At 36.3% G+C, this 22,851-nt stretch overlaps 1 protein-coding gene across 1 annotated transcript in view; it reads left to right on the top strand.

Annotated features, from left to right (window-relative positions):
- Window positions 1-2,684: 2,684 nt before the first annotated feature.
- The window catches only part of LOC121406051 (acetyl-CoA carboxylase-like), a 69,407-nt gene continuing 49,240 nt past the window's right edge, over window positions 2,685-22,851 (top strand). Inside the window, exons 1-14 of the mRNA XM_041597059.1 lie at window positions 2,685-2,848; window positions 5,995-6,342; window positions 7,478-7,573; window positions 12,887-13,049; window positions 13,459-13,597; window positions 15,259-15,450; window positions 16,649-16,857; window positions 17,432-17,595; window positions 18,277-18,433; window positions 19,239-19,412; window positions 20,465-20,556; window positions 21,198-21,267; window positions 21,830-21,993; window positions 22,607-22,757. Of these exons, the coding sequence (XP_041452993.1) occupies window positions 6,071-6,342; window positions 7,478-7,573; window positions 12,887-13,049; window positions 13,459-13,597; window positions 15,259-15,450; window positions 16,649-16,857; window positions 17,432-17,595; window positions 18,277-18,433; window positions 19,239-19,412; window positions 20,465-20,556; window positions 21,198-21,267; window positions 21,830-21,993; window positions 22,607-22,757 (2,043 nt within the window). The 5' untranslated portion in view covers window positions 2,685-2,848; window positions 5,995-6,070. The remainder of the gene's footprint in view (window positions 2,849-5,994; window positions 6,343-7,477; window positions 7,574-12,886; window positions 13,050-13,458; window positions 13,598-15,258; window positions 15,451-16,648; window positions 16,858-17,431; window positions 17,596-18,276; window positions 18,434-19,238; window positions 19,413-20,464; window positions 20,557-21,197; window positions 21,268-21,829; window positions 21,994-22,606; window positions 22,758-22,851) is intronic.

Raw genomic sequence — 22,851 nt, 5'->3', positions numbered from 1 at the left:
ATTGCTATAAACAATATAAGGTATCTCATATATGTGGTCTTAATATATAATGCGAGCGCGAAGCGCGAGCTAAAAATCTTTGATATTTTATGTCCTTAGAACTGAAGATTCAGAGCAGTTTTTATAATCATGATCAAAGATAAGAATCCGACTAAACAATGCGCCAAAGCGCGAGCCGAAATTTTATCATGTAGTAACGTGAAAAGTGACTCAATTAGGACTGTTTTTATAGTGATGAATGAAGAGGATACAAGTATCACCAATTAAATAATGAGAGTGCGAAGCGCGAGTTCAAAATTTCTGATATTCCGACCTGAAAAAAGGGAACAGTCTAAGCGCGTTTTTATTTAAATAAACAAGCTGTGTGTCTCAAACAATTAAATGTGAGCACGAAGCATGAGCTAAATTTTTTGATATACTGACATGATAAAGGAGCATTTTTACAAATTTTGGTAAGAATTTCCAAAAAGCATATGTTTCTCAAACAATGCGAGCGCGCAGGGCGAGCTGAACATTTTGATACACATTAACAATTTGTGTAAATCAAACAAAATAATGAAAGCTTGATGTGCGAGCTAAAAAATTGTGTGCAAATTGATATCAGAACTGAATATATTGTATATATATTGGTTATTAGTGTCATTTAACCCTCTTGAATGGGATTCATTACACAGGCAATGCGAGCGCGAAGCGCGAGCGAAAAATTTAATATAAAGTCTATTTTCCAATTCTTCCCCTCACCTTTTTGGGGGGTATCCTTTCGGGGTCGGGCCGGTCGTTACGAGGCTGTAAATTACCCATCATGGGTAAAATACCTCTTTCTCACCTTTCTTTCTGTTTTTCGTAGTTTCTATCAAAGTAAAGAGTACACTTTTTTCTGCAGGTTGTCAAAAAATAGGGGGGGGGGGGCCGGGGCCGGCTCGGCCCCCTCCTGGATCCGCGCCTGTGGATTGAGCATCCTTGCTGGTATATATTCTATTCTGGTATTTCATAAGTCAGCTAGATGGGATATGGGGCTTTTTATGCAAGCAATGCCTTCTTGAGGTCTCTTCTTCTTTTTCATTCTTTATTATGTTGTTCTAATTCCGCTCATTAAATTCATTTATATGACTCAATTTATTTTGTATACTCTTTTTTGTTTTTTGATCGTATTAATTTTAAAGTTATTTTGTGCAAACTTAATAGTCAAGTCCACCTCAGAATAATGTTGATTTGAATCAATAGAGAAAAATCAGACAAGCACAATGCTGAAGATTTCATCAAAATCGGATGTAAAATAAGAAAGTTATGACATTTCAAAGTTTCGGTTATTTTCAACAAAATAGTTATATGAACGAGCCAGTTACATCCAAATGAGAGAGTCGATGATGTCACTCACTCACTATTTCTTTTTTTTTTTTTTTTTGAATTATACAATATTTCAATTTTTACGAATTTGATGATTAGGACCTCCTTGCCTGAAGCACAAAATGTTAAAATAATGGAATTCCACGTGTTCAGGGAGGAATGAAACTTCATTTCACATGACAATGGCGAGAAAATCAAAATATTTCATATTTCAAACAATAAAAAACAAAAGAAATAGTGAGTGAGTGACATCATCGACTCTCTCATTTGGATGTAACTGGCTCGTTCATATAACTGTTTAGTTAAAAATAAGCGAAACTTTAAAATGTCATAACTTTCTTATTTTACATCCGATTTTGATGAAATTTTCAGTGTTATGCTTGTTGAATTTTTCTCTTTTTATTCAAATCAAGTTTTTGTTGGGGTGGACTCGTCCTTTAAAGAAAGACAAAACATGTAAGTTTGAACTTTGAACACACCTACTTGTACATGTAGGTTGTGGTGTGACCCAATGTCTGCACAGTGCCACTTCTCTGCGCATGCGTATCTGCTCTATTCGAAGAAAAGAAGACCTACATGTACAACAAACACAAATTTTGTAGACAGATGTATTCATTAAAACTCAAGGTTAAAATGGTAGAAAACTATTGAATTTAAGGAATTTCATGCCACCGTTTCAATTTTCAAAAGTCAAAATGGAGGCTTTATCATCAAAATGCCAGAATCAGGTTAGGAAATACATTTTACAGGACTTTTACTTTTTTATTTATTTATTTATTTTTGTATAAAGGGGATGGAGGTATCTGCCCTAGTGTAAAGTGAATTGGTGCATGGACGTCACTTTTTTTTGTTCAATCTGCATATGACTGGCCATGTTTTGTTTAAATTCCAAGAAAATCATACATTTCTTTCAAGAGTAAAGTGATCTGAATGCCAAAGCAAAATAACCCCATTGCATTCTTGTATCCAAATGTTCATGTGGCTGCATAGACATAATGCTCATCATCAACATCTCATACAGAAGTGTATTAGGTTTTCATTGACTATTTATGCATGGGTGATTCCTTCATTGTACAAATTGCAAGCCCTTCTTTCAAGTGTAGAGGAATGCAATGCACCGAGTCAATAGAACGCTGAGCTTTGGGAGTCTATTAGTAGTACCCTCATATTTCTTGAAATTTTACCCAATTTTATGACATTACATGTAGATTTCATATTATGATACCTATGCTTCCTGTTGGACAAATATAAAGGTATTTTAAAACCAACATTCCAAACTACAAATACCAGCATATCAGTCTTTTCTTGGATTGTTTAACAGGGTAGGGGAGAGTTCATAAAGAAAACTAGCTGCAGTAAATTAGTCTACCCAAGTAGAGCATTGCTCAGTCATAGGTTAGCTGCCACTTGACACTGTTCATTTGGAAAAGTTGGGATTCTTTCGGATTCTTTATCCATGTTTACTGCAGTACTGATTGGAATTCTGTATTAAAGTTGAACTGTAAGTATAGCAACATTCATTGGGTACATTGTACTTTATTTACAAGGGTGTTGACCTTCGCTGGCAGACAATAGTTTGTTCAGATTGTCATTCAAGACATCTTTGCTCTAGCTTGATTATCAGTATTGATCGAAGTGCATTGATTCAGAGTTTTCACAAATTGATCCTTTACTTTAAAGTTGCATATTTTCAATTATTTCTATAATTCTTAATTTTTAGTAATGATGTTTCAAGACTTGTATATGTTCGTTAAAGGGGAAGTTCACCCTGACAAAAAGTTTATTGTAAAAATAGCAGAAAAAATAATAAAAAATATTGCCGAAGGTTTGAGAAAAATTCATCAAATAATTAAAAAGTTATTAGAATTTCAATTATTTGATTTGTGACGTCATATGCGAGCAGCATTCCTACATAGCGAATGGTAAAAAAAACAATGAAATGTCATTTTCTCAGAAAATTGAAAATGGTTTTCACTGTAACTTTTGTATGTCAATAGACAAATTATTTCACACCCGATCATGAAAAGAAAACAAAATTAAGTTATCAGGAACCATACAAAATTTGAAATTCATACATTTTATATTACATAACACATGGGGCAGCTGCTCGTTTATGACGTCACAAATCCTAAATTTTGAACTCTAATAACTTTCTTACTCTTTAGCGGATTTTCCTCAAACCTTCACCAATATTTTTTACTATTTTTTCTGCTATTTTTACAACAAAGTTTTCTTCAGGGTGAACTTCCCCTTTAATAATGCAATTTGAATCTCTAGTGCATAATGCAGAGTCTGAAGTAATTAGACTAGATCCACTCTGTACTGTGGCTGGCTTTGGATACCATTTTTTTTATGCAGACAGAGAGTAGTCTGCTGTGCAAACCCTTCACTCGGGAGTTCAGGGTCTGAATTGCAGCCTTCTCATGCCTTGTGAACTGAAGGCCCTCTCGCTCACAGCAAGTTTTGTATGTGCTAGTCTCTGCGTGGAGACACACTTGTTGATCAAAGATTCGATCAGGGTCTGTGCCTTCAGACTAGCAAGTTTTGTATGTGCTAGTCTTTGCGTGGAGACACAGTTATTATTATTGTAATTGAAGGTTTTATTATCATTTCATCGCAGCCAGTGGCTGAATTGAGAAAGGTTTACAAAGTAAAAACATAAACATAAACAGCGATATGCATGCTGTAAAACATAACTGCAACAACAGTGAAAGTAAACAAATATTTTTTGAAAGAAATGTCCAATAACAATATTCTAGTAAATCTCTCCCATAGGCTGCTGTACAAAACTTATTTTTTTTTTGGGGGGGGGGGTAGATCAGGATCTGTGCCCATGCCTGACATTCGTGCACTTCATGCAGCTGCAAGTGCAATGGCCTTTGGTGCCAGACAGTAGGGGAAGGCGGGGTAAGTTGAGCATAGGGGCAAGTTGAGCCACCAGCCCCAGGCCAATAATGAATGAGTCAGACATTGTGGTGGTGTCATGTATTGATGACCCATAGCATAACCCCTAACCCCACCACATTGTTTCCAACTTTGAAACAAAAACTAGTTTTTTAGAGGGAAAAATATGAATTTCAGCCAAAAAAGTAAAAAAGAGTGTGAAATAGATAAGTGCTTTATAAACACACATGTCTTTAAATATAATATAAATATAACATGATAACAACATTATTAGTCCAGGTATGGATCTTCATTCTTGTCATAGTCTTTTATATGGTGGATACATAATAAATGTGTGGATACAAAATTATCGCACTGAGTTCGGACTGGGGTAAGTTGAGCCAAACAGCATGGGGCAAGTTGAGCCATGGTAATTCCTATGGTAATGTATCTTAAAAAACAAACAAACCATAAAAATCAATTGAAATGCAGGTTGAAAGGAGCAAATTTACATGACTGCTCTTTTCCTTTTACAGGATGTTAGTATTCATAGAGAATTAGCAAGTGAAAAGACTTTAAGCAAAAAATTGACATGCTGGTTCTCCCCCATACATTTTGTACATAGTTTTTGTGGCTCAACTTACCCCAGAAGGTGGCTCAAACTTACCCCATATATGGGGCAAGTTGAGCCATTTGACATCGTTTTTTTCAAAGGTCACGATGACTTTCAGTGTTGGGGCAGAAAGTTATATATAGGTGGAAAATATTTCAGAAGAATTAAATTTCAAGGCAAGGTACTTATTTAGACAAGATTATTAATCATATCAATTCTAACATGCAAAAAGCAAAAACTGTCACAACTTACCCCGCCTTCCCCTACTGTTTGTTTTCAAAAACTTTTCTTCAAGTCATATGTATATTGCTCTTTGTTCCTGTATGTACAAGTGATAACATTTCTTCATTAAATTTTGATTTCAAATTAATTGCCTATCAAGCAGAATGAGTGTCTGTAATGAGAACAAAGGTTGGGATTGTTGAAAGGGGTAACCGTAGAAATCAAGAGACCATTCTGTATTGAAAATTACCATTCACCTTGGACTTATCAGTCCCAGGGCTTGTTACGCAAAGAATCATGTTTAAACGCAACTCCATAAATCAAACACAAGACAAAATGCAGACTTGTTAATAATGGTTAGCAATCAAGATACGTTCAATATTTGGACTTCCGTTTGATTGTGACTCTTTGTGTAAGCTGGCCTTGGTGATTTAAGCATGATCAGCAACAAATATTCTCGTCAGTCCTAACGATATGGACCAGGGGATTATTGTACAAAGAGGGGCAATTAACACAACTCCAGGAATCAAACACAATTTATTTTATAACCAATCAGAGACCAGCATTTTAGACCTGCCTTTGATTTGATTGCAATTGTCCCTATGCAGTAGGCCTGAGAGGTAAAATGTACTGTAGCACCATTGTGCATTTACATCAGGATCACCAACAGAAGCAAGGTAATATTTGAAGAGTGAAAACCCCTTCAAGCTCTACCAGGTATTCCCAAGATACTTCGACTAGGGTCTACGGATATCTTGTGTTACCACAAAGGATATACCAATGTCTTTTTGTTGAGAAAACAGAAGACGGAGCACTGTGTCTGCTTGAGGTTGTTGCCAACTACCATTAGGATGCATGTATCAAGGGATATTTGTAATGTTATTCCTAGCTTTGACTGTCTTCATATTCTCATTCATTTACCATCATAGATCTTTGGCCCCCTCAAATTGGCAACCTGGTACGTTAGAAACAACTCGACGAAGAAGAGAGGAGGATTCATCCGCTATGTCTGCTTCGTCCGGGAAGGAAAGCGGCAAGGCTCCGCCCAGCCAGGGCGTGGCCGGCACATCCAACGGGAATGCATCCGTCAACCGGAAGGGTTCGACGGAGAGCGCCCAGAAGAGGGTGCTCTTCCAGATCTCTGAGGATTCAACGATGGACGAGTCGCCCCCGCAGACGCCGAATAACAACGGGGAGAGCTCGGACAGTGTCTTCACGGCAACGGATTCGGGCTCAAATAGTGATGTTGGAAACTTCAAACAGAAGAAACCAGGAAGGTATATATTAAGTCTTCTGTCTGGTGTGGAGGAAAATGTCTTTAATAAGGATAATCTTAATACAAAAACTATCCTATTTTGCCAGTGCTCAGGGATTGTCCCACCGTTTTTATTGAGACACGGTTTGCCACATTTTTTCTTGAATTTAAGAAAAATATTCCAATTGATCTTGATCCCAATCAAATAATGTTACATAATTGTTACGTAATGAAAAATTGTATTATAGTATTATATTACAAATGTTATGAATGTAGAAGAAAACAATAAATCAAATCAAAATCAAATCAATCAAATCAAGTCAATCATCTGAAGTATGAAATCATTCCTTTTTTGAGAGAAATATAAAAGAAACCCAACCACAAAAAGACATCCCTGCTATGATAAAATGTAGTTAATATAAAACTAGGTACTCAATGTTGAAATGTTCCAAAGGAAACTTTGTTTGGTTTCTGATAGCATGCATACTTTTGTAAACCAGTTTTAGATGTGATATTCAATTTCCTCTATTTCAGGTTGGATGATGCCTGGGGCCCGTTTCATAAAACTTGAAATTGCAAATTTGCAAAAACAGTTAAAAGCTACTGAAATCCTTCAATCTGATTGGCTGATAGTAAACTTGATATTGAAATTGTTCATTTGTAATATAACAAGTCTTTATGAAGCAGGACCCTGTCATTCAATTCTGACCTGGGGCCCGTTGCAGAAAGAGTTGCGATCAATCGCAACTCTAAAAATCATGCGCAACTTGATTTTCAACCAATCAACAGCGCGCATTTGGGACTTGCGATTGATTTTTTTTACTTGCGTTTAAACGCAACTCTTTCTGCAACAGACCCCCGGTGGGTGTTTCATAAAGCTGTTCATAGTTACAAATGTAAGATTGACATTATAATGACTGATGATCCTTTCTTACGTATTGAATAATCACAAGTGGACATCATTTACCAAAAGAAAGGATCACCAGCCATTCTTTAAGTCACTCTTAACTTATGAACACCTTTATGAAATATCCCCCAGGCCTATAGTACATTATTCCTTTTTTGCTTGTGCCCTTTCTTTTGCCATCCTTTGTATGAACTATCTTTTGGATGAGTGTTACCCTGAAGTCTATCCCACCACGTTTCTTTGTTCTTAGTCAAGCCAAAGACGCATCCAAGCCCAGATTAAGTGCCCTCGGTGCCCCACACCTATGCCACCTGGTCTCCCCTGTAATGTCAATGTCGTCGGATAAGTAAGGGTCACGACCTTTTAGTAGGGTCACCGTCCCCGCTTTCGTGTTCAATATTGAATGGTTTCTGTATACACGTACGCATGCAGTCTCATCCATTTGCAGACAACTTTTCAAAGTGTATGCTTTGATTTTTGTTCCATTAAAAATAGAGACCATTTGAACCCTTCAAATCTATAATGTTTGAACCAGCGGCAGTTGCTTCTACAGTTTACAAAAAATATCTGCACATTAGGCCAAACATGAACTTTGATCCGAAACCCAACACTCTTCTTTTTTATTTTTAATATATTCTTTAGAATTAAACAAATCTGGTTCTAAGTTCATAATCAGAACGCTATTTTTTAATTTTATCTTTAGAAAAATTGAAACAGAAGCAATGGCCATGCAATCAATTGTTGAGTCACTTTCCAACCGTAGATGGACTTGTTATGTTACCTTCGTGCAGATGTATTATGGTTGGAAAAAGTTGAGAGATACATGTAATCCATTTTCTGGATATTATTGTGAAGAACAAGTAACATGCATCAAATGTATGTTTTTGTCAATGCTTGTCTGACATGAGGAAATGAAAAGTTGAGCTGCAAATGGTAGATATTGCATGATTTTGCATCTGACTCCATCTGTATTGCTAGAGTCCTCTCCCTTGAAGCCTGCAAGTAATCTCTTGACATACGAATGCTTGTTAGAAGTTGAACGCTCATATTCTTTTTTTGAAAAAATATCAACATATTTATCCATACGTAATTATGTATTTGTTACCATGCACGTCAGCGCATAGGATTATATGTGGTTTTTTTTGGATGGGGGTGGGGGCGTATGCAACAATAGATGTTACTGCCCCCTAAAAACATTAGCCTACGGATGTAATCCTCTGCGCTGCCGCCCGTGTTTGCTACATGTACACCCATTTTCCTGTTTTAGTGTTTTAGTAATGTCTTAGAGTCGCTGGGCTGTTTGAACCTCATGCATGATTCTCTAAATGTAAAAAAAAAAAAAAATGAGGAGAGGTCGGAAAAAGCTTGAATATCAGTGAGTGACAACTCCCTTTGAGTTTCTCTACAGAATTTAGGATACTGTTCTCTGGCAGCATGAGGTTGTCTCCATTGTCATATATCGAAAATGCAGCTATTTCTGAGGTGTGTAATAGCCAAGCGACGAGATAGTGTAGTTTTGCGCTTTATTGCATTTCCTGAAAAAAAAACATTGCGCATTTTTACATACTACATCAAAGTTTGACTGTTTGAGTTTTGATTAATAAAAAGGAAATACAACCAAAAAAAAGAATAAAATTAAATCAAAGAAGGGGATAAAAGTGTGCTTGAATTGTGGTAGACTTTGAATGTTTGCAGTCTACATGTACAGTTTATAAAAATCATTGTGTGAATTCAAACAATTAAAGGAGAATGAAACCGTTGGAACAAGTAGGCTTGTGTCGAAACAGAAAAATCAAAGAATAAGAACAAAGAAAGTTTGAGAAAAAATCAGACAAATATATGATATTGCACTCATTAATGCTATGGTGATCCTCCCATTGGCAATGCGACAATGATGTGTGATGTCACATATGAACAACTTTCCCTTTGATGGACTATAAAATATTCAAAAATGTATCTTTTTGCTTTTTCTTATGGTGATTCAAACTCTTTATCTATGACATGTTCTATAAAAATCTGTGTTACGTGCCCTCTTACAGAAAGAACACATGATCTACTGATAGATAAGACAAAAGAGGCATTTTAAGTGAAATATGTACTAAAGTAATGGGGAGAGTTGTTCACAAGTGACATCACACATCTTAGTCGCATTGCCGATGTGAGGATCTCCATAGCATTAGTGATCTCAATACTCAAATGCTCATAACTTTCTCATTATTTGTCCTATATTTCTCAAACTTTTGTTGATCTGTTTATTTGATTTTTCTGTTTTCACACAAGCTTTTTCCAAAGGTTTCGTTCTCCTTCAAACAATAGTGGCTATGCCTGTGAGTGTTGTACATGTATTTTCATTGTATACATTTTTTTGTTCCTATCCTTTGCACATTAACTTGTCTGTTCAGTGAAATATCTGAAGAGTAAGTACAGTCCCATATATTGGTTCTAACATAATATTTCTCTAACTTCTTGATTTGCCATTTGAAAGCTAACAACTTCTGTTGTTGTTTTTTTTTTTGCTTTGGTTTCTTTCATTCTGTGTCCCATTTGGCCAAAGAATGGCAATAGACTTTTGTGAACATCTAAATCCATTGCCGCTTCAATAGAGCGAATTGGCCTCTGTATACAAAGCCTACATCTATATTAGAGTTACTAATGAAGTTCACTTTGACAATAACTCAGTTTGGTTTTAAGTATGAATATTTAAAATTTGATTTGTGACATCATTTGTAAGCAGCTCCCCCATATGTCATTTGAAGTTGTTTCTGATTGATATACCTGGGGTGCGGGAGGGGGAGGGAGGGAGGAATGAAATGTACCAAGAGTGGCCATTTGTAGGATGCCAAGGCTACAAAATATACCAAGGAAGAGTGAAGTACCCATTTTCAATTCTTCCAAATATTAAAGGATTATTGGGTCTAATTTAATGTGTAAAAAGGGCGCAGTAATCCTTGACTGTGTAAAAAATTACAATTTTGAAGACCGGATCAGCCATGATGCTTTCACTTCATGTACTTTAAATTATGAAATGTAAGTTACAGTTCTAATGCATTAATAGTTACTCTAAAGTTGTCAAAGCAGAGTTTCAGAAATTAATACTGAATGATAATGCAATTATACACATCAAAGCAATTTGTTATCGGTTGCTAAGACTTTTTCGAAAAAAAAAATCAGCAGCAACAAAACTGCATCCTCATCTTATATTTGCACTGTACATTTGATGAATTCTTGGCTGTTTGTTGTATTATAGTATACCCCTTTCATAAACCCATCCTCCAATTAGCCGCCTAAGAGTAATGCGGATACCATAATTCAGTAAAAATTGCGTTCACAAACTCCGAAAATAATCTGCACTATTTTTACGAGCGCCCGTCCTGAAAAAGGCGGATAATCGTAATGACAACTGCACATGCTTCTCCAATGCGGTTGTGTTGGAAAAGGGTGACCTTGTGACCGCACCATGGCAATTATCCGCATTATTTGGAAATGCGTTCATAAAGTCAAAATCTGGTCCCGATGCCGCTATTATGCGGATAATTGCAGCATCAAATAACGCGGATAACTGTGGTCCTCCTCCGTTTTTATGACCAAATTATGCTGCTATTAGCCGCATAATTGGGTTTATGAAAGGGGTATTAGAAATTCTTGGTTGTCTTGTGGTGGGAAAGATTAACAATTTCTTCATGATCCACATCTTTCTCAACCACTGTCTTCAGCCCCACATTATTGTTATATCTTCTCTTCTGAAACCTGGCATTCCTTATTTCAGGTGAATTTTTTTTGTGTGTGTGTGCTCATCAGATTTTAAACATTAAAATTTAAAGGCAATATTGTTTTTTTAGGAAATTTTTAAAAATGATGATAAAACCCGCATTATATACATGTATAGCACTGTATACAGTGTACATGTAGATGTGTAGCAAAAATAACTATCCTTAAAAAAAATCGATAGAATGTGAAAGGAAAAAAGGGCAGTTTAAAAAAGATAATCAATGGTTTTCTATGAAAGCTCTCATTACTAAAATCTTCAGTTTCTCAGAAAGTCTATTAAATTCAGTGGCCCATATTCTGAAGTTGGGTTGAACTAAAGTTATAAACTCAGGTTTAAAGTTGTGGTTTAAGTATGGATAGCCAATTGTTGCATAAATCACGAACGGTAGAGATATCATATTTCAGCTCATTTTGCTCTCAAACCATTCATAATTGTGTAGTCAGTATAAATAGATGATTTTCTTCACCATCGATGAATCAGGAAAGAACTCAATAAGAAACATATAACTTGATAAAAATTTTGACACTTTTGGCTTCCCATAATTTTAGCAGAGTTACATGTAGACTGTGGTCTAAGTTAAACCTTCAGAATATGGGCTAATAATATCTTCATGCATGGTCAGTTTGCACCAACTTATTACGGTCTTTGCTTGCTTTTCCTGAAAATGACAGAATATGCCTCCTCGTGCTCTTCATTTGACTTTCTTATATACTCTCAGTCATCTTCTGCCCTTCTGCATAACTGTGTTACCTTTGCTAATTTTGAGGAATTAGGGTGTCCTGTCCTTATAACATAAAACAGTAGATTCACCTTTAGAAGTAAAAACAATCTCAAAAATATTTTTAAGAGGTACATGTAATATATTCTTGCATCTAGCTCAAGCATGGAGTACATAACTGAAAAAAAATGAAGATCTACAGGACATATATTACAAGTATGAATATCTATCTCCCATTCTGCTTTTCTAAATACTGCAATTACATTTGCTTTTGTATTATTCAAAGTGTTTTATTTATTGATGCAAATTTGCATAATATTTGTAATATCTCTCAAATTGCGTTATGTGACATTCTGACAATATTGCTTGCTTGCTTTTATATTACATTTATAGAAGTTTTTGCATGTGTTTTTTTTTGTATGATTGTAGATAAATTCAACAGACCTCCCAACATTTCTTACATGTAATTCGAAGGAAAGAATCTGAGTTTGGGATGTTCCAAGCTGTTTTTATATGGTTTTCCAATACATGTACTTCTTGATACTCATAACATTCCTAGCTTGAAAATATTGTTTCTTGAACTATTTTTGAGAAAAGTCATAGTTAATTTTCTGTAAGAACTGTTGGGAGATCTGGTTTATGCTTGTTCATTTTACTTTCTGTGAATTTCACATTTTGAGTAAAAACGTGCTGCATTGTGTAGATGTACATGTAGATACAGAACTCTAAATGTTTTGGTATGCACGACATTGTTTAATGTATTCACGGCTCTTAATATACAAGAGATACACTTGATACTTTATAACAATCGATTAAACTTTCTCTGCATGGTTTGCTATAGTGTGCAAATGATCTGAAAATGTGAAGACATTTCTTTCTGTTGGAAAAACAACAGTATAAAAAAAATACAATATCCAACGCCTTTTTTTAACATGACATTAAAGGAAAGCTGAACCAAATGCACCAGATTTGTCATTCTGTAGCCGTTATGTATACCTAAGTGGACACAATTCACTTTTTTCTAGCCATTTTTTAAGAGGAGGCAAACAGCCACAAAACAGCCATAAAAAAAAAGAGGAAGAGAAAAACGGCTTAAGATTGCTCACTTGTTTTATCCTTTGGATTACGATAAAATCATGACCTGTTGACCTCTGCCCTTTGACCTCTTGCAGCTTCCGACACAGCATGTCCGGTATGAACCTGGTGGAGATGGACAGCCGACGGCCGGTCAACAATCGGGAGTGGCGTCAAGGACGCAGGGACAGCAAAGATTTTGCCGTCGCTACGTCCCCAGAATTTGTCAGGAAGTATGGAGGCAACTTTGTTATCAACAAGGTAGGATGAAGCTGAAAAATCTTTTTTGCTTAATTTTAAACCTGAGTACCTGACCGACCCTTGTAAAATCTTCTGAATTATTAATTTTATTCAAATTTTACAGAAGAAATGATTTGTCAACTGACCCTTATTTTCATACATTTTTTTTCAAATATAGATTTGAATTAAATTCATTTGGCAACATTAGAATCATCATTAAAATCATTTACAGTCACAAAGATGTACAAAATAATGAGCTACATGTAGGACATCTTAAAGACTAATACATCCACATTGTACTTGTAGAAGAGGCCCTCCGGCAACATATTAGAATAAATAGATAAATAATGAATCAATAAATAATTGATTTATATAAAGTTCATAAAAATTACATCAATCATTTTACCCTGTTACATGTTTCTCTCTCCAGGTTCTAATTGCTAATAATGGAATCGCTGCTGTCAAGTGTATGAGGTCTATCAGAAGATGGGCTTTTGAAGTCTTCAGGAACGACAAGGCCATCCGTTTTGTTGTCATGGTAACACCTGAAGATCTCAATGCAAATGCAGGTAAAGAAAGGAGACTAAATGTAATTTTTCTTACATTTTCATGTCACTCATCAGACAACAATCTCTATCTATTTCTTAAGAAAAAATTGTTTTCATGAGTGAAAATGATTGATGGCTACTCAAATTGTTGAATTTCATGTCCTTCGATAAAAAGCTGGAATTTTGTGGTGATATCGTTTATACCATTTCTGTATCTGGGCCCGTAAACACAAAACTTAGCAATGATCGTAGAACATTTTTTCTACGATTGATTGCATTGACTACAATGTACAATCAATCGTAAAAATCAAGCGTACGATCAATCGCTAACCTTTGTGTTACAGGCCCCTGGTTATTTTAAAAAGTGATTTCCTGCAAGTTTGAGATGAATCGATGTACGAGGTATTATCACCTATCTATAATCTTCTGTTTAACCATAAACAACCGTAAGTTGCAGTGATATACACTGTAAGACTCTGAAGAACGCCCCCAACCCCCCCCCCCCCAAAAAAAAAAATATGAAAATAAAAATAATATAATGAAATAAGATAAATAAATTGAATAAATAAATAAATACAATAAAACAAGTGTGGGGGTCGGAAAAGTCACTTGAAAGGTACGAAAATACGCCAGTAGCAGACTACCAGACTGGAAGAAGAAGAATTGTCTATACAATCTTTCTTGAAAAATGAATGTATCATCTGTGTGAAGGTCAGATGCAGTATAAGAATAGCAGATTGCTATCGTGCATCTTGAAGAAAGCTTTTTAAGAGTAACTGCCCATAGAAAAGCATAGTTTATTATGCTTTACTATTAAAGTCAAGGGATTATACACATTGGTTATCTCAAGATACACCCTAATCCCATAATCCCTTCATTGTGGTCACTATTAAGAATGTGTGATTGAACCTCTTTTTGTTCCACAAATATAGAGTGGTGGGTCTATTTGCTTGACTGGCTTTGCTCCTTTAGACCTGTCTGTCTTTCATGTTTTTGCGTGTATGTGTGCATGTATTAATGCCAGTGAATCCTAGCTCAAAACCAATAATTTTGATGATCACTAACACAGAAAAGTATATGTGGGACAGTGTATTAAAATTGCTTGGGAAAATACCTGACATTTAGTGGAATTCCATGCTTATTTTGCCCATTTCTCAGCAATTTCTCAGCAATTTTCTTAGTAATCTTGCAGAGTCATTTTGCATATATTTTTTTATTTTATACATACAAACACCTTGGTGGTAATTTTCTTGGATTCTGTTCAAACTTATTTTCCAATCGTTACCACAAGTGGTATTTCTCTTTAACTCTTTGTGAAGCATGCCTCTGGTGTTGGACATAAATTTCAGGATATAAAAAAAAAAAGTTAAAAAGAGAGAGATTCTGCCGGTAGATAACTCCAAAATCTCATTTCAAATTTGCTCAAATACTGATGGTTTTGAGAAATAAAAAATGTGAAAATTGCACAATTTATTCACTAAAACACACTTTTATTATTTTATATCCTCCACCTCATAACTGTTGTGGTTCATAAACATTCAAATAATCTCGACAGATATTTTTATATTAGCGACAATCAATTTTGTGGAGACTTTCCATAACTATAAATAGGCTTTATGTTGTATAAAACAATTGTTTACAGCAGCTTATCAAAAACAAATGTGTTTCCCTTCCTCTTGCAGAGTACATCAAGACGGCTGACCATTATGTGCCTGTACCCGGCGGGTCGAATAACAACAACTATGCTAACGTCGAGCTCATCGTTGACATAGCAACTCGTATGCAGGTGGAAGCAGTGTGGGCGGGGTGGGGTCACGCCTCCGAGAACCCCAAGCTCCCCGAAATGTTACACAAAAGCGGCATAGCTTTTATAGGTGAGGATGCTTTCGAAAACACTGGCTGATTCAAATCTGGTGGTGGTTTTGGTATTTGAAGTACAATTAGGGTTGCATTTCTTATAACTCGGTCACATTTGCTCTAAGGCGGCTGTGCGGCGAGTCAAGAACAGCTGTTTTATTTAAATCACCTACATGTAATGTAGCTACATCTAGTACAAGCAATGTTAAAACGGCTGTTTTGACTTGCCTTATGGCCGCTGAAGAGCAAATGTGTCCGAGGTATAAGCTCCAAAACTTATCGACAGCTCAGCACCTAGAGAGCGACTTTTCAGAAACCAACTTCATTTTATGTTTGGCGCAATGCTCATGTGTTTATTGGCCTAACAACAACACCAAGAAATCAACACTGAACTTGAAATCACCCACTGCTGACCGGTCTTGTGTTTCGTAATGATAAGAGTGACTTCAAGAACGATTGGTGAACCTTTCTTATGCACTAACCATCGCCTATGAAAACTTTGGCGTATACCTGTTACCACAAGGAAGGATAACAGTCATTCTTAAAGTCGCACTTAACTTACGAACAGCTTTACGAAACAGGTCCCAGCGAGTGTTCATGAAGCATCTTGTCAGTGATTTTCACTGTCAGATTTGCTCTGAGCCAATCAGATGCAAGGATTTCAGTAGCTTATAACAAATGCCAGTGAGTATCACAGACTATTTGTTCATGAAAACTCCCCTGGTTTTCAGTATTACTGACTCGCGTACATGGCAGGAGTTTTCTCAATATCAATATTTTTTTTCTAATGCTCCTTTATCATCTGAAAATCGATTACGTGTGTTCAGTATTAAAAGTCCCTGTGTAGTTACAAAACTAGTGTCTCCTTTTATCAGGTTTATTCCCTCAGATTGAAATAATAATAATAATATTAGAGGTATATTTACCCAGGGTAGCCACTTCAGTTCCGAAAACTGTTCTCCCAGCGGGCCCTGCTGTTATTATTACCCGGCTAAGCTAGGCTACCTATTCAGGTGCACACAGCTTTTCGAGGAATAACTTCCTGCCGGTACCCATTTACCTCACCTGGGTCACGATATTGACAGGTAAGAAAGACGAGAGTCATAATCACTAGACCACGACGCCTCCACAAAGGGGAAAAAAAAAATTGACGACTATATACATGTACATAAAGCTGATACTAAGTAACTGGTATTCATGTTTGTTCATCAATAGGACCGCCTGAGAATGCCATGTGGTCGCTGGGGGACAAGATCGCATCGTCCATTGTTGCCCAGAGCGCTGGGGTGCCCACCCTGCCGTGGAGTGGGGATGGCTTGACCATCGACTGGACCGAGGAGGACGCCAAGAGCGGCAAGGTCTTGACCATTCCCGATGACCTCTACCGCAAGGGATGCGTGGAGGATGCCGAAGAGGGCTTGCAGGTAAGATTGTATGGGCAGAAAACAGAAAAGAGGAAGTTAGACAGGGAAACCTGTATATTAGGACCACTTGCTTGATGGAGATAGGGATTAGTTGGTCTATATGGAGGTGATTTTGTTTTTCTGATTCTGAGAATTTCAAATTTTGTTGATGGATAACACTCTTATTTTCAGCACTTGTAAATAATTTTTGTCGGAAAACCAAGAAACATAAGAAATTCAATTAATGGTAAAATAGATTAAAAAAAGAAAAATTATGATTATTGAATATTTTTAAAGTACATTTGAATAGAATCCTACAAATGGTATGTGAATGAAACAAAATTGCAGATTTCGAGCCTTGTTAAGTTAAGTCGAGCAAACATTTTTATTTTATTCATGAAGCAGTATATTTACTTATTAATTGATAATGAGCATTTTCAAAGAATGTGATATTTAGTTTTGTAGATTTTGCAGTGGATATTAAACTCTTGCGTTGTAATTTTCCAGTTTGTTTAGGCACCAAAATAGTCCAGTCTTTTTAAGGTAAGCACCTTATAAATGTTTTGAAGTAATATCATCATTCTTTTACGATCAGGCGGCGGAGAGGATTGGATTCCCAGTAATGATCAAAGCTTCAGAGGGTGGCGGTGGAAAGGGAATCCGTAAAGCCGAGAACAAGGAGGACTTTGCTAGTCTCTTCAGACAAGTGCAGAATGAAGTACCAGGCTCACCCATTTTTGTGATGAAATTAGCAAAGAGGTAAGCTTCATTAATGAATATTTCATTATTATTGCTATTATTTATTCGGCAAAGAAAATGACAAAAAATAATACATTTGAGTATACACAATACTAGTGCCTACATAATACAAGATAGGAAGTATCAACAATTGGAATGCCAGGGACAGAAAAATTTAACTAAATTACTGTGCCATATTACATTACGTATGTACATCAGGAGGGGGGGGGGGCATTTGATTGGCACCTGTCGTCTGACAGATCTGACAAGGATCTGTTGTTTTGATTGACTATTAAAGAAGTTTCGTTATCTGATTGTTAATAGGTGATTGTAGGAAAACTTTAAGGCCTATATTCTTAACTCTGGTTTAATTTAGACCATGGTCTAACTTTGCTCTAAAATTATGGGTAGCCAAAAATGTCTAAATTTTCCTTTTATTGTTATGTTTCTTTTGTTTACTGTGCTCTTTCCTAACTCGAGAATGGTGAAGAAAGCTATCTCATTTATCTTTCTGGAACAGTTAAGAATGATTTGAGAGAAAAATGACCGGAAACATTGATATTATACTGATAGAGATTTATGCCATTACTGACTGTCGCAACCTTAACCCGGAGTTTAACGCTAATACTCCTGGGGTATTTCAAAGCATGACCATGATATAACTTGTGGTAATTTGAGAGTGAAATTTCTCTTTTTTTTCAGTGCTCGTCACTTAGAAGTCCAGCTGCTCGCTGATAAGTATGGGAATGCTATCTCCCTGTTTGGTCGAGACTGTTCCATTCAGCGTCGCCACCAGAAGATCATCGAGGAGGCACCGACTTCCATCGCAAGGGATGAAGTCTTCAAACAGATGGAGAAGGTAGAAAAAGAAAAGGGGTTTTGTACAACATAAGACATTTTCAACTAATTACTATTTTTAATGTTGGCCATGTATTTTTTATTACCCCTCTCTTTGATTGTCTTGATCCAATTTCGAATTATACATGATTAAAGAGTCAGTAAAAAAAAAAACCCTAAATAAAGCTTGATAAGCAACATTTTTTTTCAAAATGTTCAGGTGAAGAATAATTGCCCTCTAAAATAACAGAGAGGTTTATACCCGAAAGTAAAGTTCGCTGTTCTGAAATAAACAAGGGGAGATGTAAAAGCAGCAACGAATAAAAGAAAGAAGTTTCATACATACAGGTATAAGATTTATTTATATGAATAGAGGGGGGCTATGAATAGGTGATCTTGATGTGTGTGTATTTGAGTTTTGTCAGACGTGTATCAATCAGAAATGATAATTTACATCTAGGACCAACCTTTTAAGTCACCATCTAAAAGACGTGACCAGGGCTCGAACCTCTGCATCAACTTGTAACTTCCCCACATAGCTTGGATTACAGGTGACCCCACCATGCCCTGTGATATTCCAAGACCAAGTTTATCTTATTTGAAGCAGATTGTTGCCCTGATCAATACGACACCACTTTTAAGGAAGGCATTTGAAAGTGGGACAATGCGGGCCAAAAAAAAACAAATTTGAGGGGGCGAGGTTTAAAAAGGATGAGTCATCGTCCTTTGAGAGTGAAGAAAGTCCTAACTTTCTAGCCCCTCTTTAGCCCACCTCTAAAAAAGTTCTTGATGATGGCTATTTCTTGTTAATTTTTCTCCTCACCCAGGCTGCGGTAACTCTAGCCAAGATGGTTGGCTATGTGAGTGCAGGAACCGTGGAATACCTCTACAATGACGAGGACGGCACTTTCTCTTTCCTCGAGCTAAACCCCCGTCTTCAAGTGGAACATCCCTGTTCGGAGATGGTGGCCGGAGTTAATCTCCCTGCATTACAGCTACAGGTATGTGAACGTCTACAGGCAATATTGCACATTATATTTGGCTGATGGAACTTCCTCCCCTCACCCCCTCCCCCCAAAAAAAAATCAACAACAAAAGAAGAGCAACAACTCTCACATAATTTCTTCTGTATTCATTCAATTGCATGTGCATTTTTTTTCAAAATCAAATTTAACAAGCAATATATCATCTGAAATTTAAGTCTGCAGAATGTGCCATAGTATGTGAGGGTGTGTGTGTGTGTGGATGGGTTTTGGTGCTTCCGTGTGTTTGTGTGTTTCTGATAAATCTGATGATGGCACAGAGGGTTGGGATTTTTAAAGATTTATATCTTTAATAATTTTGCACATTATGTACTGTATAATTTGTATGTATTTTGATTAACGGGGCCTGATTGCAAACCAGCTTTTTATCTTCGTTAATGTTTTTATTGTGAATAGCTGAAGTGGTTACCCTGTCTAAAGATGTGAAATAAATAAATTTGAAAGAAAATATGTGATTTTTTAAGCTCACTAAAAATTCCCTTTGGACAACTTATTGTTAGTTTTAGGGTGACGGGTCATGTCTAACACTAGACAGCTGGCAGCCGTCTGTTTTGAGGAGTTTTTTAAACATTTTTAAAAAAAATTTCTCGTACACAGACGGCTCGCTATCGTGCAGCCACCATTAGGGGACTTTCAATTCAAAATCTCCCCGTCGGGGCTCTTCAATTTTTGTCTTTAATGAATAAAAATTTATAAAATTAACGTGACCAAAATGCAAATTGATATTCCCTTTAATTAATTTCCAAAAAACGGGGAAAAATCAAGTTAAAGGAACAATAACAGTAACTTACCTCGGCTGTCGCGTAAATTCACTTTCCTGTTTTATCCGAACTTAATACATAAACATACGGCCATTGAGTCCCCTGTACAAATCGCGCTAGAACTTCGGTCTCTGTATTTGGTGAGTGAAGCCAACGGAGTTCAGCTGAACAACCAACATAACAGAGACCGAAGCTTTTGGTCTAGTCTAACACATGCTAAAACTTAGGATATTTTGTTTGTATGGTTAGGTTGCTATGGGTATTCCCCTTCATCGCATCAAAGATATCAGGGTACTGTACTCTGAAAGCCCATGGGAGGACACACCAATAAACTTTGACAAGTAAGTACATGTAGGCAGACTATCTATAGAAACAGGAATGTCACTTTTAAGTCTGAATTCATATTTTTATCAAACTTTGTTTAATCATAGAAAACACATTTTTGTGTAAAAAGCTGTGTTTTTCAGATTTTTTTCATCACTTCTAAGTGGCATCTCTGCAGAACGATTTGCATTTTTGTTGAAACAAATGCAGCTCCGAATGTGTCGTTCTACATGTGATATGTTGCAATTTTCACCACATATCAAGTTTCAAATAAAGTTTGGATTTGCATTTTAATTGCAAGTTTTTGTCAAATAGTCTCTTATGTGGGAGAGAAAGAGAGGGATGCAAATTTGAATGTTCATAGTGCTGAAATGGAAATGTCTAGACAAGATATTATTCACACGTGTGGAGGTAATTTTTTTATACTGTAAAAAATATGTATATTTAAAAAAGGGAAAAAAAGATAGAAAATAGTGAAAAACAGCAGTTTGCCCCTAAAGTACTCCCCCAAAAATAGCCTTTACAAATTGACAGGGGTGCAATAAACAATCAAAATTATAACTTGGAATAAACTACAGTAATGTTGGATAATAGCCCTTTTCCATATTTTGACATGTATGTATTCTGATCATTTTTTCCCCCCCAATTTTCTCTTTAGCCCTCCCATACCCCCATCCCCCAAGGGTCATGTGATTGCCTGTAGGATCACCAGTGAAAATCCAGATGAGGTAAATTGCGCTTTTTTTGTCCCTTTCCTTTCATCTTTGATAGAGAAAAATGTTTTTAACAAATAAGATTTTACTTATTATTGATTATTCTGTAAGTACAGCATATAGCTTCGTTTCACCTTTTACACAGACTTACACATTAATAACTATTATCTCTCTAAGTAGTGAAGGATTTCAAATGTTAAGGTAATTTGAAAATGTGTATATACAAGTAAGTATGTTGGCACATCTAGCAAAAAAAACAAAAGAAATCAGGAGGAATAGTCTATTTGGAATTTCTTGATATCTTTCAAAACTCATGGTTTATTTTAAATGTGTTACAGATTACAATCTCTTCATTAATCAATCCTGGATAACAATTATTTCTCTGTCCTTTTTTTGTGTTTATCTGTCTGTTTGTCCGTCTGCGTGTCTTTATATTTGTCTCTTCCCCTCCCTCTCTCTCTCTCTCCCCTCATTACCCAATTTCCTCACTTTCCTCTCCGTATCTTGTTTGTCTTCCTGTTTTTCTGTCCCTACCTTTGTTTCTGTCTCTCTTCTCCCTCTCTCTTCGTCTCTCCAGGGCTTCAAACCCAGCGCCGGTACCGTCTCTGAACTGAACTTCCGCAGCAGCAAGAACGTCTGGGGTTACTTCAGCGTGGCAGCTGCAGGAGGGCTCCATGAGTTTGCCGATTCTCAGTTTGGCCATTGCTTCTCATGGGGAGAGGACAGAGAAGATGCCAGAGAGTAAGGATGTGTTTGCACCTTCTTTTTGAGGACAGAATCTGCATTTTGAAACATACAATATCATTTTCTGTGTTTTATATTTTGCTTTACGTTGTTAATTTTGTTGAAGTGGAAACAGTAAGAGTAAAAGATTGTTTGATTATCAAGTCAATCAATCAATCAAGCAACATGTTACCAATTAATCAGTCAATCAATCAAACAATCAGTTAATCGATCGATAATCAGTCAGTCGATCGATCAATCAATCAATCATTTTATCAGTCAATCATTTAATTAATCAATCGATCAAACTGCAGATTTCATCATTTGTTGGGATTTGAGTATCAAAAATGATAGAAACTTCACTGCTATCATTTTTTAAGAGGGAAACTATATAGTATCTCGCAAGAAAGGATCATTAGTTGTGCTTATAGTAATGCGTAACTGATAAAAAGCTTCATGAAATGGCCTCATGCTGACTTACATACATGTATGTATATCGCTACCAGACGATGTGATGTCAATTGAGAAAACTCCTATGTGAAGTGCATGGTTGCAATTGCTTCTCTTCATGCATCTGACCCAATATCAATCAAGGACTTCTAATGCATGGTTTTGATCTTTGCTTTGACAGGAATATGGTGGTCGCCCTGAAGGAGCTCTCAATCAGGGGTGACTTCAGAACGACGGTGGAATACCTGATCATGTTGTTAGAGACGGATTCCTTTCAGAATAATGATTTCAACACTGCCTGGTTGGACAGGCTCATAGCAGAAAAAGTCCAGGTAATTACATTTGTCTTTACCCTTATAGAATACCAAAGCGTGACATCTTTACTTCTTTTTTTTTGCATTTCATTCTTTTCTTGACCATATTTTG

Source organism: Lytechinus variegatus, chromosome 19 (assembly GCF_018143015.1).
Source record: "Lytechinus variegatus isolate NC3 chromosome 19, Lvar_3.0, whole genome shotgun sequence".
NCBI classification, from domain to species: domain Eukaryota; kingdom Metazoa; phylum Echinodermata; class Echinoidea; order Temnopleuroida; family Toxopneustidae; genus Lytechinus; species Lytechinus variegatus.
The sequence above is the reverse complement of the archived record's forward strand: the minus strand, read 5'-3'. Positions and strand labels throughout refer to the sequence as shown.